Source organism: Oncorhynchus kisutch, linkage group LG11 (genome assembly GCF_002021735.2).
Source record: "Oncorhynchus kisutch isolate 150728-3 linkage group LG11, Okis_V2, whole genome shotgun sequence".
NCBI lineage: Eukaryota > Metazoa > Chordata > Actinopteri > Salmoniformes > Salmonidae > Oncorhynchus > Oncorhynchus kisutch.
In genome coordinates, this window is record NC_034184.2 from 19751295 (window position 1) to 19768383 (window position 17089).

The following is a 17089-nucleotide window of genomic DNA, read 5'->3' on the forward strand; positions in this document are numbered from 1 at the left end:
GTCATAAACAGCTCAATGCTTGAAGCACAGCGAAGAGCTGCTGGCAAAATGCACGAAAGTGCTGTTTGAATGAATGCTTATGAGCCTGCTGCTGCCTACCACCGCTCAGTCAGACTGCTCTATCAAATATCAAATCATAGACTTAATTATAACATAATAACACACAGAAATGCGAGCCTTTGGTCATTAATATGGTCGAATCCGGAAACTATCATTTCGAAAACAAAACGTTTATTATTTCAGTGAAATATGGAACCGTTCCGTATTTTATCAAATGGGTGGCATCCCTAAGTCTAAACATTGCTGTTACATTGTACAACCTTCAATGATATGTCATAATTACGTAAAATTCTGGCAAATTAGTTCGCAACGAGCCAGGCGGCCCAAACTGTTGCATATACACTGACTCTGCGTGCAATGAACGCAAGAGAAGTGACACAATTTCACCTGGTTAATATTGCCTGCTAATCTGGATTTCTTTTAACTAAATATGCAGGTTTAAAAAATATATACTTCTGTGTATTGATTTTAAGAAAGGCATTGGTGTTTATGGTTAGGTACAGTCGTGCAACGATTGTGCTCTTTTCGCAAATGCGCTTTTGTTAAATCATACCCCGTTTGGCTAAGTTGGCTGTCTTTGTTAGGATGGAAATAGTCTACAACGTTCACAATGAGTCAGGCGGCCCAAACTGCTGCATATACCCTGACTCTGTTGCAAGAGAAGTGACACAATTTACCTAGTTAAAAGAAATTCATGTTAGCAGGCAATATTAACTAAATATGCAGGTTTAAAAAATATATACTTGTGTATTGACTTAAAGAAAGGCATTGATGTTTATGGTTAGGTACACGTTGGAGCAACGACAGTCATTTTTCACGACTGCGCACTGCATCGATATGCAACGCAGGACATGCTAGATAAACTAGTAATATCATCAACCATGTGTAGTTAACTAGTGATTATGATTGATTGATTGTTTTTTACAAGATAAGTTGAATGCTAGCTAGCAACTTACCTTGGCTTCTTACTGCATTCGCTTAACAGGCAGGCTCCTTGTGGAGTGCAATGAGAGGCAGGTGGATAGAGCATTGGACTAGTTAACTGTAAGGTTGCAAGATTGAATCCCCGAGCTGACAAGGTAAAAATCCGTGGTTCTGCACCTGAACAAGGCAGTTACCCCTCCGTTCCTAGGCCGTCATTGAAAATAAGATGTGTTTTTGTGTTCTTAACTGTGTTCTTGTGTTCTTAACTGACTTGCCTAGTTAAATAAAGATGTAAATAAAATAAAAATGAAAAAGAAAGGCCAAATCGGTGTCCAAAAATACAGATTTCCGATTGTTATGAAAACTTGAAATCTGACCTAATTAATCGGCCATTCCGATTAATCAGTCGACCTCTACTACAAAGTGTAAAGAGGATAATTTTGGTCAAAGCCAGTCTTCTCTAAAACAGAGTTTGGAACCTCAGTGTGTCACAATAACTAAATTATAATCCAAACCCAACATTGATTATGTCAACAAATCATGCCCCCTTTGCCAAGCTCCATGTGCAAATCGCCCCTCCACCCACTTCACTGCCCTTAACTGAACATGGCACCATTGTTTCATCTCCCCCAAGGTGTTCAAAGGATGGCAGAGTGAAGTTCTATGGTTTGCATGCCCTGCTGAAGGACCCTAGTATGTGGAATAGGCAGTTGGAGTTCGTCGGTCCCCAAGTCTGCCCCTGTAACTCTAGCTTGGTGTGCAACAACCGGTGGTGGTGTGTATAACCAGAGGTACTGGAATATAATGACCTCTGGTATAACTTAGCTAATGACGTTATATAATGTTATTGTTGGTTATGCAGGTAGCTATCTAGCTACCTCATTACAACTTAGTTAGGTCATAACTCATATAAGTTTCTGTATTGTCTAGATACTGCTGGGTTATATATCGTTATCTTTTGATAACGCTAGCGAGGGAGGCTAGCTAGCTAGCTACTGACCTCTTGGTATAACTTAGCTAATATTATTGCTGGTTATGTAGGTAGCTATCTATTGATACAGCTAGCTAGGTACCTCATAGTTACCTCATTACAACTTAGTTAGGTCGTAGCTCATACAAGTTTATTGTGTATTGTCTACATACTGCTGGTTATATAACGCTATCATTTGATAATGCTAGTGAGGCAACTCTTCCTTAATGCTAGCCTACAAGTCAGATTTGCAGGTCAGTTCGTAGCTCATACAAGTGTATTCTGTATTGTCTAGGGAAAAACTAAATAATGGATTCAGCTATGGTGGTAGCTAACTCATGTCTGAATCTCACTAATACAGTGAACTAAAAGCAAACCGTGACAGTTTTACCAGCCTGAATCTAATCTGGAGATATACTCAGTCTATATCTGTAAAGTATATAATTAGGGTTTCCACAACCACAAAGTCAACATTGGCTACATCGTAAAAAATTATGAAAACAATAAAGTGCTTTTTGGTCTGAATTTAAGGTTAGGGTTCGGAATAAGGCTAGCAGTGTAGTTAAGGTTACGGTTAGTTTTAAAATCCCATTTTAAGAAGATCAATTGTAGAAATGGGCGGTATTTATGACTTTGTGGCTGTGGTAACTAATGACGACCTAGAATTAGCTTGACCCGAGTTACTGTCCTGATGACACAGACGGCTTCATCAACAACAATGTGTGTTATGTGAAATGTTGTATAAAAATACCCTGTTTGATAAACTAATAGGTTAATTACCCATCCTCTTGATACAGTACAAGTAGTAGAGTCGTTTTGGTTGTGAAGTGCAATTTTAAAAAGCTTTTTCCTTTCTTTATTAGAAAATGCAATTTACCACTTGGCAGTCTATTGTATCACCCTGTCATAGGCCCTCCCTGTCAACACCACCTCATAAGATGAGGAAGTACTTTGTTAAAGAGGATTGCCTGCTGCAGTTGTTCGAGAGATGTCTAGTTTGCAGCCGAACATGCAACATAGAGAAGACCAGCAAAGGGACCCTCAGCATCACATAGACATGACCTCGCTGTGAGTATTCCTATAAATGGCACAGGGAGGACACTTGAATCAGGTTCGTGTTTAGAATTTTCTCCCAATTCACCATAACCTAGCATGGTGGAACCAGCCTGATTGCTGCATTTACTATTCTATTTCACTTTACATATGGCATCTGAAGTGAAATAGAAAGTTGGTTCCACCATGCTAATCATAACCACCATTGATAACGTAATCGGTCCTCTGTGTGTGACTCTGATGAGGGGCCAGGAGCTGATCTACGCTGCCATGCCCATCAACAGGGCGCTGGCAAAGACCTTACCTCCAGCCTCACCTCTTGCCTGTCTCCGTCGATAGGGAGACCAGAATTAGGTAGGTTTAGTCTGACCTGATCAAACTTCAACATAGTATACAGTATGTTTGTTTGTCAGATATCCCCTATCTAACTGCCATTGGTAATAGAACAGTGACTGTGTATGTGTTCACAGATGCATATATAGAGTCAGCACTGGGAGACTTGCAAGATGATGTGATGGAGTCCTGACCAACAGGACTTGTATTCTGTGCCTCTTGGGCTTACAATCAGAGGGGCTGCCTCATAGAGATCCTATTAACTTACTCATATTCTAATTCTATGGGCCATATTCTAATTCTATGGGCCATTTCTAAAGAAATTATAAACCAATTACAGGAAATGGGATCAATACAGATTGGGTTGGTGTGTATTGTCCCGAGACAGAGAGAGACCTCCAGCGTAGCCAGTCACTGTCTGAACCCAGAGTCTCAGATACACAGAGAGACCTTCAGCCTAGCCAGTCACTGTCTGAACCCAGAGTCTCAGATACACAGAGAAACCAGTTGCCTAGCCAGTCACTGTCTGAACCCAGAGTCTCAGATACACAGAGAGACCTTCAGCCTAGCCAGTCACTGTCTGAACCCAGAGTCTCAGATACACAGAGAAACCTCCAGCCTAGCCAGTCACTGTCTGAACCCAGAGTCTCAGATACACAGAGAGACCTCCAGCCTAGCCAGTCACTGTCTAAACCCAGAGTCTCAGATACACAGAGACCTCCAGCCTAGCCAGTCACTGTCTAAACCCAGAGTCTCAGATACACAGAGAGACCTCCAGCCTAGCCAGTCACTGTCTAAACCCAGAGTCTCAGATACACAGAGAGACCTCCAGCCTAGCCAGTCACTGTCTGAACCCAGAGTCTCAGATACACAGAGAGACCTCCAGCCTAGCCAGTCACTGTCTAAACCCGGTGTCCAGTGTCCCAGACACAAAGAGAGACCTCCAGCCTAGCCAGTCAATATCTGAAGACTCTACACATAGAATTAGTGGAGACTCGAGGAACCCTGGAGTTCCTCAAGGAACCATTGTTATTAATTGTTCATATTTGCACCTTTGGTTAGTTGAGCGACTATTGGAGGAACCTTGGAGGAATGTTTCAATGTAGCAAAGGGTTCATGGAGGAACAATGGACTAGAGGTGTGGCTTAGTAGGGGCGTGGCTTTCAGAAAGATCTTTTTAGGCCACCTGTAGGAGTAAATGTCATTTCTGTTCATCTGTTCTGTTGTACTGTCAACACAAGTTAAGGTTGAAAACTGACAGTTTTGTAGAATCAATGAGGCTTACAGAGATGTAAGAGTTCATCAAGAGCCTATGCAAATCCCAAAGTTGTAATAGTTAGCATTTTATTACTATATGTAATCAGTAATGTTAATATTGTACTACAATATGCAATATGCATAAATATTCAAGGGAAATAAATTAATCACATGTATCACATTTACTCTAATGGGTGGCCAAAACCTGAAAGCCACACCTCCAATCTTCTGATAGGCTGCCACCTAAATACCCCAAATACCTCTACAATATATTACTAATAAGGTAAAAAATGTAACCCCTCTCCATCCATGTGAAAAGGTTTGAACCTTAACACATGCATTCACCGAAAACCCTTTTCCTCAAAGAACATTTTACAACTGGAAAGGTTTCCCCTATGGGCAATTATTTAAACTCCATAAAGGTTCTTCCAGATTCCTTTACTTATAAGAGTAAAGTAAGTCACAGTATAGTCCTCCTGGACACTCTTATCTGGGCTGGTTGGTATCATTTGATCTGATGAAGATGATGATGCATAACAGTCCCGTATAGATGCTCACCCATACACACAAAATTCCACACAAACGTACACACGCACACAAACAGGGCATGCACGCACACACACACACAATAACCAACTCACCGAGCCCTTGCGATGACCGTGACGGTCTCCACGGCCGAAGAAGTAGGCCTCCTCAAAGGAGGAGTGGCCACCTTTGAGCTTCTCCGATAGGTTCCTGTACAGGCGCTTGGCAGCGCTGGGAGAGGCAGGGCCTCCCGAGCACTTCCTGGTTTGGGCCAGCTGCAGGTTCTGCATCTGTTGAGTCATGCTGACAGAATAGAAGTTCCTAAGGAAGAGAAAAGTCATTTGAATGTGTCAGACAAATTTCTATTGAGGACAGTAATAGTCAATTATATATTGGCTGACAATGAAGACAGTACAAATTGATGAGTTTGAAAAATTGATGAGTTTCAGGTTCTGTCATTCTGACAGAACATAAGTTCCTAAAGGAAGGGAGGAAAATATATTAGAAAAAAATACCAAGGCACTCTTCATATCTGGTGTAAGTTCAAATCTTCATCATCTTCACATGTCCTCAAGGACTATGTAATCTTCCTGTGTTTTATATACACTGCTCAAAAAAATAAAGGGAACACTTAAACAACAAATGTGCATGTGTCTGCTCAAACGGTCAGAAACAGACTCCATGAGGGTGGTATGAGGGCCCGACGTCCACAGGTGGGGGTTGTGCTTACAGTCCAACACCGTGCAGGACATTTGGCATTTTCCAGAGAACACCAAGATTGGCAAATTCGCCACTGGCGCCCTGTGCTCTTCACAGATGAAAGCAGGTTCACACTGAGCACGTGACAGATGTGGAGAACGTTGTGGAGAACGTTCTGCTGCCTGCAACATCCTCCAGCATGACCGGTTTGGCGGTGGGTCAGTCATGGTGTGGGGTGGCATTTCTTTGGGGGGCCGCACAGCCCTCCATGTGCTCGCCAGAGGTAGCCTGACTGCCATTAGGTACCGAGATGAGATCCTCAGACCCCTTGTGAGACCATATGCTGGTGCGGTTGGCCCTGGGTTCCTCCTGAGTTCCTCCTAATGCAAGACAATGCTAGACCTCATGTGGCTAGAGTGTGTCAGCAGTTCCTGCAAGAGGAAGGCATTTGTGCTATGGACTGGCCCGCCCGTTCCCCAGACCTGAATCCAATTGAGCACATCTGGGACATCATGTCTCGCTCCATCTACCAACGCCACGTTGCACCACAGACTGTCCAGGAGTTGGCGGATGCTTTAGTCCAGGTCTGGGAGGAGATCCCTCAGGAGACCATCCGCCACCTTATCAGGAGCATGCCCAGGCGTTGTAGGGAGGTCATACAGGCACGTGGAGGCCACACACACTACTGAGCCTCATTTTGACTTGTTTTAAGGACATTACATTACATTACAAGTTGGATCAGCCTGTAGTGTGGTTTTCCACTTTAATTTTGTGTGTGACTCCAAATCCAGACCGCCATGGGTTGATAAATTTGATTTCCATTGATAATTTTTGTGTGATTTTGTTGTCAGCACATTCAACTATGTAAAGAAACAAGTATTTAATAAGAATATTTAATTCATTCCGATCTAGGATGTGTTATTTTAGTGTTCCCTTTATTTTTTTGAGCAGTGTATATTTCCACACGATGAGGTTGGAATAATACTGTGAAATTGTGAAAACTATTATAATGCCCTTTTAGTGTAAGAGTTGTTTGAAAAGACCACCTGAAATTTCTGCGTGTTTTGGTGGGATGGAGTTTTGGCCTGCCTGGTGACATCACCATACGTTAAATTAGTTAATAGACCAATAAGAAACTGAGTTTCAAACCTCTGCATTCAGCTGTGAGAAGGCTCAGTTAGGTGGAGCGCTCTTCAGAAACCATTCATGAAAAAGGAACATTCTAATGTTCCTCTATTCATTATCTCTTCACTGTCACAGAAGACAGGCTAGTGAGTCACGACAAACATCATTATCTTTCCTCTGCCAAAACATAATTAGTGTTCACATAGCTACAGAGGGATGTGATGCTTGAATTAAAAACATGCTTTAGTTTTCCAATAGAATGACTGCGTTTACACAGGCAGCCCAATTATTATATTTAGTCAGAAATTGGGCCTGAGGAATAGAAAGAATAACAAAACAAATGCTCCTAAAGATGGCTTATTTTGGTCCTTTATGCTTCTCAAGAGTACAGTATATGTTAAGTAAAGATGAATCCTCTCTATCATTTCCAGGACCAATTAGTTTCATACATTTCTTGAATAAAGCAAGATTGATTAATTGAATGAGTGATTGATTAATTGGCTGACAATTAGTTTAAGTGTGCAAGTGAGTGTCCTTATTTAACATGTTGAAGAAATAACCAAATGTCATTCAAATATCATCAAATATTACACCTGGGATTGTGGACACAGATATGGAACATGACATTTATTTATTTTTTAACCTTTATTTAACTCGGCAAGTCAGTTAAGAACAAATTCTTATTTACAATGACAGCCTACCGGGGAACAGTGGGTTAGCTGCCTTGTTCAGGGGCAGAAAGACAGATTTTTACCTTGTCAGCTCGGGGATTCAATCCAGCAACCTTTTGGTTACTGGCCCAATGCTCTAACCACTAGGCTACCTGCCACCCCAAGACAAGACCAACTAGAGGCACTGCAGGGGAAAGTGTGTGTGTGCATACATGCATGTGTGTGCCTATGTGTGTGTCCCCACTAATTGAGGCAAGTGAACTAAAATATCCAAAATGAGCACTCTTTTATGCTCATGCACACACACTCCCGCACACTCATGACCAACCACAGAATAGTCACGTCTGTCCTTTCAGGAGTGTTTGAATTTAACGGTTGCGTCATCTCTCCATTTATCCATTGAGAGGTGGCTGGAACAGTGATGTACAACACAATGAATAGTCCTTCACATCTGACTCCAGCTCTATCAACTGGGCCTCAAATAGCAGCAGGCTGGTACAATGGCCTCTCACTCTTCCCCCTAATAACTACGGATATGAGCTGATAAAATTGGTTGAAGGGACAAATCATTAGCTGGGAGTAAGAGGAAGGGAGAAGTAGAGAGGTAAATAGGGCCGGAGAGAAAGAGAGAGTGGATAAGAAAAGTGCTCGAGAGAGAAATAAAGAGAAACAGAGAGAGAGAAACAGAGAGAGAGAGAGATTTCATGAGCTGAAATAAAAGATCCCAGAAATGTTCTATACACACAAAAACCTTATTTCTCTGCACACATTTGTTTGCATCCCTGCTAGTGAGCATTTCCAAGATAATCCATCCAGCAGTCAGGTATGGCATATCAAGAAGCTGATTAAACAGCATGATCATCACATAGGTGCATCTTGTGCAGAGTACAATAAAAGGCCACACATCACAATGTCACAGATGCCTCAAGTTCTGAGGGAGCGTGCAATTGACATGCTGACTACAGGAAAGTCCATCAGAGCTGTTGCCAGAGAATTGTATGTTAATTTCTCTACCATAAGAGAAAAGGTGTTTTAGAGAATTTGGCAGTACGTCTAACCAGCCTCACAACAGCAGACTCTGTGTAACCATGCCAGCTCACGCCCTCCACATCTGGCTTCTTCACCTGCAGGATCGTCTAAGACCAGCCACCTGGACAGCTGATGAAACGGAGGAGTATTTCTGTCTGTAATAAATCCTTTTTGTGGTGAAAAACTCATTCTGATTGGCTGGGCATTGCTCCCCAGTGGATGGGCCAGTCTCTCAAGTGGGTGGACCTATGCCCTCCCAGATGCACTCATGGTGGCGCCCCTGCCCAGTCATGTGAAATCCAAGAATTGGTGCCAAATGGATTTATTTCAATTGACTGATTTCCTTACATGAACTGTAACTCAGTAGCATCGTCGAAATTGTTGCATGTTGTGTTTATATTTTTGTTCAGTGCATTCAGAAAATATTCAGACCCCATGACGTTTTCCACATTTTGTTACGTTACAGCCTTATTCTAAAATGGATTAAATTGCTCTAGGAAGAGTCTTGGTGGTTCAAAACATCTACCATTTAAGAATGATTGAGGCCACAGTGTTCTTGGGGACCTTCAATGTTGTAAAAAAAATGTGTACCCTTCCCCAGATCTGTGCCTCGACACAATCCTGTCTCAGAGCGCTAGGACATTTCCTTCGACCTCATGGCTTGGGTTTTGCTCTTACATGCACTGTCAACTGTGGGACCTTATGGGACCTTATGTCCCACAGTTGAGGTGTGTGCTTTTCCAAATCATGTCCAATCAATTGAATTTACCACAGCTGGACTCCAATCAAGTTGTACAAACATCTCAAGGATGCAGCCGCGGCCCGCTAGCTGTCTAGAGCATATCGGCTGTTAGCTGAATAGGTCCATCGGACAATTTCTTTGGCCACTATACCTATTTTGCCAATTGGACTGGTCCCCTTTTCCACACGGAACCCTACTAATCCATCACGACTGGTCTACTGAAGTAGAAGCACAAGGAGGCTCTGCACGAGGAGGCTATAAACAGACTTCCCCCGTCGCGACGTCCCTCTAAGTCCCTTCTGCTATCTTGCTTGCCCCGGCCCGCTAGCTGTCTGAATCGCCGTGTCTCCAACCAGCCTCACCACTCACTGGACCCTTATGATCACTCGGCTACCAAATGCCTCTCCATAATGTCAATATGCCTTGTCCATTGCTGTTCTGGTTAGTGATTATTGCCTTATTTCACTGTAGAGCCTTTAGCCCTGCTCAATATACCTTAGCCAACCCTTTAGTTCCACCTCCCACACATGCGATGACATCACCTGGTTTAAATGATGTTTCTAGAGACAATATCTCTCTCATCATCACTCAATGCCTAGGCCTACCTCCACTGTATTCACAATCTACCAAACCTTTGTCTGTACATTATGCCTTGAATCTATTCTATCGCTCCCAGAAACCTGCTCCTTTTACTCTCTGTTCTGGACGTACTAGACGACCAGTTCTTATAGCCTTTAGCCGTACCCTTATCCGACTCTGTTCCTCTGGTGATGTAGAGGTTAATCCAGGCCCTGCAGGGCCTACCTCCACTCCTACTCCCCAGGTTATCTCATTTGTTGACTTCTGTAACCGTGAAAACATTGGTTTCATGCATGTTAACATTAGAAGCCTCCTCCCTAAGTTTGTTTTATTCACTGCTTTAGCACACTCTGCCAACCCGGATGTCCTAGCCGTGTCTGAATCCTGGTTTAGGAAGACCACCAAAAACCTTGAAACTTCCATCCCTAACTAAAACATTTTCCGACAAGATAGAACTGTCAAAGGGGGCGGTGTTGCAATCTACTGCAGAGAGAGCCTGCAGAGTTCTGTCTTACTATCCAGGTCTTTACCAAAACAATTCGAGCTTCTACTTCTAAAAATCCACCTTTCCAGAAACAAGTCTCCCACTGTAGCCGCTTGCTATAGACCACCCTTTGCCCCCAGCTATGCTCTGGACACCATATGTGAACTGATTGCCCCCATCTGTCTTTAGAGTTCATGCTGCTAGGTGAACTGAACTGGGATATGTTTAACACCCCGGCCATCCTACAATCTAAGCTTGATGCCCTCAATCTCACACAAATTATCAATGAACCCACCAGGTACAACCCCAAAGCCGTAAACACGGGCACCCTCATAGAGGTCATCCTAACCAACTTGCCCTCCAAATACACCTCTGCTGTTTTCAACCAAGATCTCAGCGATCACTGCCTCATTGCCTGCATCCGTAATGGGTCTGCGATCAAACGACCACCCCTCATCACTGTCAAACGGTCCCTAAAAAACTTCAACGGGCAGGCCTTTCTAATCGACCTGGCCTGGGTATCCTGGAAGGATATTGATACATCCTGTCAGTAGAGGATGCCTGGTTATTCTTCAAAAATGCGTTCCTCACCATCTTAAATAAGCATGCCACATGCCAAAAAAATTGAACCAGGAACAGATATAGCCCTTGGTTCTCTCCACACCTGACTGCCCTTGACCAGCACAAAAACATCCTATGGCGTTCTGCATTAGCATTGAATAGCCCCTGTGATAAGCAACTTTTCAGGGAAGTTAGGAAAGCTAAGGCTAGCTTTTTCAAACAGAAATGTGCATCTTGTAGCACAAACTCAAAAAAGTTCTGGGACATTGTAAAGTCCATGGAGAATAAGAGCACCTCCTCCCAGCTGCCCACTGCACTGAGGCTAGGAAACACTGTCACCACCAATATATCCACTATAATTGAGAATTTCAATAAGCATTTTTCTAGGACTGGCCATGCTTTCCACCTGGCTACGGTCAACAGCCCTGCACCCCCCACAGCAACTCGCCCAAGCCTCCACCATTTCTCCTTCACCCAAATCCAGATAGCTGATGTTCTGAAAGAGCTGCAAAACCTGGACTCCTACAAATCAGCCGGGCTAGACAATCTGGACAATCTCTTTCTAAAATGATCTGCCGAAATTGATGCAACCCCTATTACTAGCCTGTTCAACCTCTCTTTCGTATCGTCTGAGATTCCCAAAGATTGGAAAGCAGCCGCGGTCATCCCCCTCTTCAAAGGGGGAGACACTCTAGATTCAAACTGCTACAGACCTATATCTATCCTACTCTGCCTTTCTAAGGTCTTCGAAAGCCAAGTTAACAAACAGATTACCGACCATCTCGAATCCCACCGTACCTTCTCCGCTATGCAATCTGGTTTCAGAGCTGGTCATGGGTGCACCTCAACCACGCTCAAGGTCCCAAGGATTTAGACTCTGTCAATCACCACATTCTTAATGCAGACTTAACAGCCTTGGTTTCTCAAATGATTACCTCACCTGGTTCACCAACTACTTCTCTGATAGAGTTTAGTGTGTCAAATCGGAGGGCCTGTTGTCCGGACCTCTGGCAGTCTCTATGGGGGTGCCACAGGGTTCAATTCTCGGGCCGACTCTCTTCTCTGTATACATCAATGATGTCGCTCTTGCTGCTGGTGATTCTCTGATCCACCTCTACGCAGATGACACCATTCTGTATACTTCTGGCCCTTCATTGGACACTGTGTTAACTAACATCCAAACGATCTTCAATGCCATACAACTCTCCTTTCGTGGCCTCCAACTGCTCTTAAATGCAAGTCAAGCTAAATGCATGCTCTTCAACCGATCACTGCCCGCCCGTCCAGCATCACTGCTATCACCAGCATCACTGGACGGTTCTGACTTAGAATATGTGGACAACTACAAATACCTAGGTGTCTGGTTAGACTGTCAACTCTCTTTCAAGACTCACATTAAGCATCTCCAATCGGCTTCCTATATCGCAACAAAACATCCTTCACTCATGCTGCCAAACATACCCTCGTAAAACTGACCATTCTACCGATCCTCGACTTCGGCGATATCATCTACAAAATAGCCTCCAACACTCTACTCAACAAATTGGATGCAGTCTATCACAGTGCCATCCGTTTTGTCACCAAAGCCCCATACACTACCCACCACTGCAACATGTACACTCTCGTTGGCTGGCCCTCACTTCATACTCGTCGCCAAACCCACTGGCTCCAGGTCATCTACAAGTATTTGCTAGGTAAAGCCCCGCCTTATCTCAGCTCACTGGTCACCATAGCAGCACCCACCCGTAGAACGCACCCCAGCAGGTATATTTCACTGGTCACCCTCAAAGCCAATTCCTCCTTTGGCTGCCTTTCCTTCTAGTTCTCTGCTGCCAATGACTGTAACTAATTGCAAAAATCACTGAAGCTGGAGACTCATATCTCCCTCACTAGCTTTAAACACCAGCTGTCAGAGCAGCTCACAGATCACTGCACCTGTACATAGCCCATCTGTTTATAGCCCATCCAACTACCTCATCCCCATACTGTATTTATTTATTTATCTTGCTCCTTTGCACCCCATTATCTCTACTTACACATTCATCTTCTGCACATCTACCATTCCAGTGTTTAATTGCTATATTGTAATTTCTTCGCCACCATGGCCTATTTATTGCCTTACCTCATTTGCACACACTGTTTTTAGATTTTCTCTACTGTATTATTGACTGTATGTGTGTTTATTCCATGTGTACATCTGTGTTGTTGTATGTGTCGAACTGCTTTGCTTTATATTGGCCAGGTTGCAGTTGTAAATGAGAACTTGTTCTCAACTAACCTATCTGGTTAAATAATGGTGAAATAAAAAAAAGTAAAAACAGGAAAGGGCCTTCCCCAAACTGTTGCCACAAAATTGGAAGCAAAGGATCATCTAGAATGTAATTTTATGCTGTAGTGTTAAGATTTCCCTTCAATATAACTAAGGGGCCATGAAAAACAGCCCCAGACCATTACTCCTCCCCATCAAATTTTACACTCGGCACTATGCATTGTGGCAGGTAGCGTTTTCCTGGCATCCACCAAACCCAGAGTCGTCCTTCGGACTACCGGATGGTGAAGCGTGATTCATCACTACAGAGAATGCGTTTCCACTGTTCCAGAGTCGTCCTTCGGACTACCGGATGGTGAAGAGTGATTCATCACTACAGAGAATGCGTTTCCACTGTTCCAGAGTCCAATGGCGGCAAACTTTACACCACTCCAGCTGGCGCTTGGCATTGTGCATGGTGATCTTAGGCTTGTGTGCAGCTGCTCTGCCATGGAAACCCATTTCATGAAGCTCCTGACGAACAGTTCTGACGTTGCTTCCAGAGGCAGTTTGGAACACGGTAGTGAGTGTTGCAACCGAGAAAATAATATGTTTTACACGCTATGCGCTTCAGCACTCGGTGGTCCCATTCGGTGAGCTTGTGTGGCCTACCACCTCGCGGCTGAGCCTAGACATTTCCACTTCACAATAACTGCACTTAAAGTTAACCGAAACAGCTCTAGCAGAACACAAATTTGCAGGAAAATATTTAGCGTGAAAAACCCGGCAGCGTTGCAGTTCTTGACACACTCAAACCGGTACGCCTGGAACCTACTACCATACCCTGTTCAAAGGCACTGAAATATTTTGTCTTGCCCATTCACCCTCTGAATGGCACACAAACACAATCCATGTCTCAATTGTCTCAAGGCATAAAAATCCTTAACAGTTTGTAGCAAATTCTACTAGATAAAAAGCTGAAATTAGTATGATATCCTGGCACTTAAAGCATACTCAATTTTGGAAATGTCACATACTATAAAACATTATTTTCTTGCATTACCAAACAGGATACTACTTAAGAACGCAAGTACGGGTATTCTACTCAGCTCCAACATCGTTATTCAATCACTTCCACAGAGAAAAACACACTGATTCTGTCTCAAATGGAACATCTAAACAAGACATTGCTAACTAAAGAGCCTAAAGAACCAACAGACACGTACAGGTGAATTTTCAACAACAGTCTACTGCAACAATTGCACTGAAACACATACATTACACACAGAGGAATAAGGGACAGAGCGATACAGAGAGAGAATGGGGGAAGAAGAGCGAGATAATAGATGGAGAAAGACAAAAACACAAACAGAAGTCAAGTTAGTCTTATCGGTTTCTGCGCACAGAGAGAGAGTAGAGAGAGAGAGTAGAGAGAGAGAGAGAGGGAGGGAGAGATAGAAAGAGAGATCGGGGGGAAAGAGCAATAACAGATTGAGAAAGACAGGACTTAAAGATGGAGAGAAATTACAGTAACAGCAGCAGGAGTCAAGTAGGTGTAATCTGTTTCTGCGCAAAGCAGAGAGAAAGAGAGAGAACGAGAGAGAGAGAGAGAGAGAGAGAGAGTGAGTAGAGAGAGAGAGAAAGAACGGGGGAGAAGAGAGAGAACAGTTTGAGAAAGACAGGAACACAAAGATGGAGAGAAATGACAGTAACAGCAACAGAAGTCAAGTCAGTCTAATGTATTTCTGCGCAAAAAAGAGAGAAGGAACGAGGAGAGAGAAAGGGAGGGATATGAGGATATCTTCAGCTTCAATCGATACTGTATGAGCGAAACCAAAAAAAGTATATTCTTCTAACAGCCAGGAATGCTGAAGCAGCAGTATCAGTGTACATTAATTACCTACCCCTTTATATAGCCTACATCTCTCACCCACCAAGTTCAACAGATCAATTATCAGCTGACAGCACAGCAGATGTATACTGACCCCACACATACTGATGTAGTGTATTATCTGATATTTGATCATCTGATGTGTGTGTGTGTGTTTGTGCGCGCTCATCTGCATATGTGTTGGTGCACGCACCTATGCATCTCTGCGTGTGTGGGAATCTGCATGTGTGTGTTCTTACGTCTGTGCTTTGTGCATGTGTGTGTTCACCTGTATGTGTGTGTGCGGTGGCTTCAGCAGTTGTACCTGTCCAGGCTGTGAGACGTGCGTGGTGAGCCCGTGTAGAGCAACTGTCTGAAGTCCTTTATCAGAGCATCCCCTGGTCTCTGGTTCAACCTCTGAGCCAGGCGAGATATCTTACTCTCCGAGCTGCAGAGCAGAGGGGGAGAGGGGGGAGACGAGAGTAGGAGAGGAGGGAGATGGAGGTCAGTCCTGAATGGTACCCTTGAGAGGAGAGGTTAAGTCCAGATGAGAAGCAAAAGTCACATTCAGGCAAATCTCTCAATGTCGCTCTATCTCACAGAGAAAGAGAGGAGAGTACAGTAGGTCTTTCTCTCTCACTGAGTTCTAAGGAATGCCGGTACCACTAAGGTATGTGTAGCCCAGATCTGAAGCTCTCTCCTGGCTGTCTCAGTCACACTGAGTCCCTCTCTGGAGCACATCCAAGTTCTAAATAAATCTTAGTCCATCCCGTTCTGAAAGTTCCAGGAAACCCTGCCGAGCAGGGCAGAGTGTCACAACCCTGGCCAGTAGACCCTCTCTCCACGTTCTGTCAGGCAACTAAACCAAGTTCAAGAGATTTATTCTCCAAGGGGCTCGCTCAGACAAGTGCATCCCCAAAGAGGTGCTCTATCCTGGATCAGTTTCAGAGCAGCGTAGCTCCTTTCTGGTTCCTACTCTGTAGCTTGTCTCTGTATTCCTCTCAGGCTAGCTATGCTGATAGCACTGAGCACCTGTTCAATTCAGCTCTGTGTAAGCAAAAGCATCTCGCTTTAGCTGCACACACAAACACGCACCCACACAGAGGAGCGCATTGAAGGGAGAAGGGAAAGCCTGCAAGAGAAAGGGAGAGAGAGAGAGATAGGATAATGTGAGAGGGGGGTTGGGGAGGTGAACACTGAGCACACACGGAGAGTGGGTGCCTAGAGATGAGATGAGCGGAGGGATGCTGGGCGCACACACACACACTGTTGGCAGCCGTTACACACACTGTACTGAGTTTAAAAAAAATTGGGGTTGCTTTACAGAAGGGGGATGGAGAGAGAGGGAGAGGAGAAGGACAGATTATTGTAAAAAAGAAAAGGAGAGATGGGGATGACATTGTCAGAGGGGGAGAAGCAGAGAGGGGGAGAGATGGGTGGAGGGGAGGACACCTGTTATGAGATGGGTGGAGGGGGAGGGAAGAAGTGGAGCATGTGAGTGAGCAGGTGGGAAAGGGGTAGGAGAGGGAGAGGAGATGGAAAGAGAGAGGGAGAGGGGTAGGAGAGATAGAGGAGACGGGGAGAGAGGGAGAGGGGTAGGAGAGAGAGGAGATGAAGAGAGAGAGGGAGAGGGAAAGAAGAGAGAGAGAGGCAGAGGAGAGAGGAAGATAGATGAGAGGGAGAGGATAAAGAGGACATGAGAGGGATAGGACAGAGAGAGTGAAAGGAGATGAGAGGATAGGAGAAGAGAGGGAGAGGAGATAAGAGAATAGGAGAGGGAGAGGATATGAGAAGGGGAGGAGACAATATGATAGGAGAGGGAGAGGAGAGGGGTAGGAGATGAGGGAGATGAGGTGAGAGGGAGAGGCAAAAAGAGAAGAGCGGGAGAGAAGACAAGAGGATAGGAGAGGGAGAGGAGAGGTGAGAGAGAGATGATAGGAGAGGAGAGGGAGATTAGAG

At 44.2% G+C, this 17089-nt stretch overlaps 1 protein-coding gene across 1 annotated transcript in view; it reads right to left on the reverse strand.

Moving 5' to 3' along the window:
• The window catches only part of ankfn1a (ankyrin repeat and fibronectin type III domain containing 1a), a 221125-nt gene that overhangs the window by 79653 nt on the left and 124383 nt on the right, over positions 1 to 17089 (reverse strand). The window contains exons 7-8 of the mRNA XM_031835416.1: positions 15456 to 15578; positions 5239 to 5443 (exon numbers count right to left, since the gene is read on the reverse strand). Coding sequence (XP_031691276.1) covers positions 5239 to 5443; positions 15456 to 15578 — 328 coding nt within the window. The remainder of the gene's footprint in view (positions 1 to 5238; positions 5444 to 15455; positions 15579 to 17089) is intronic.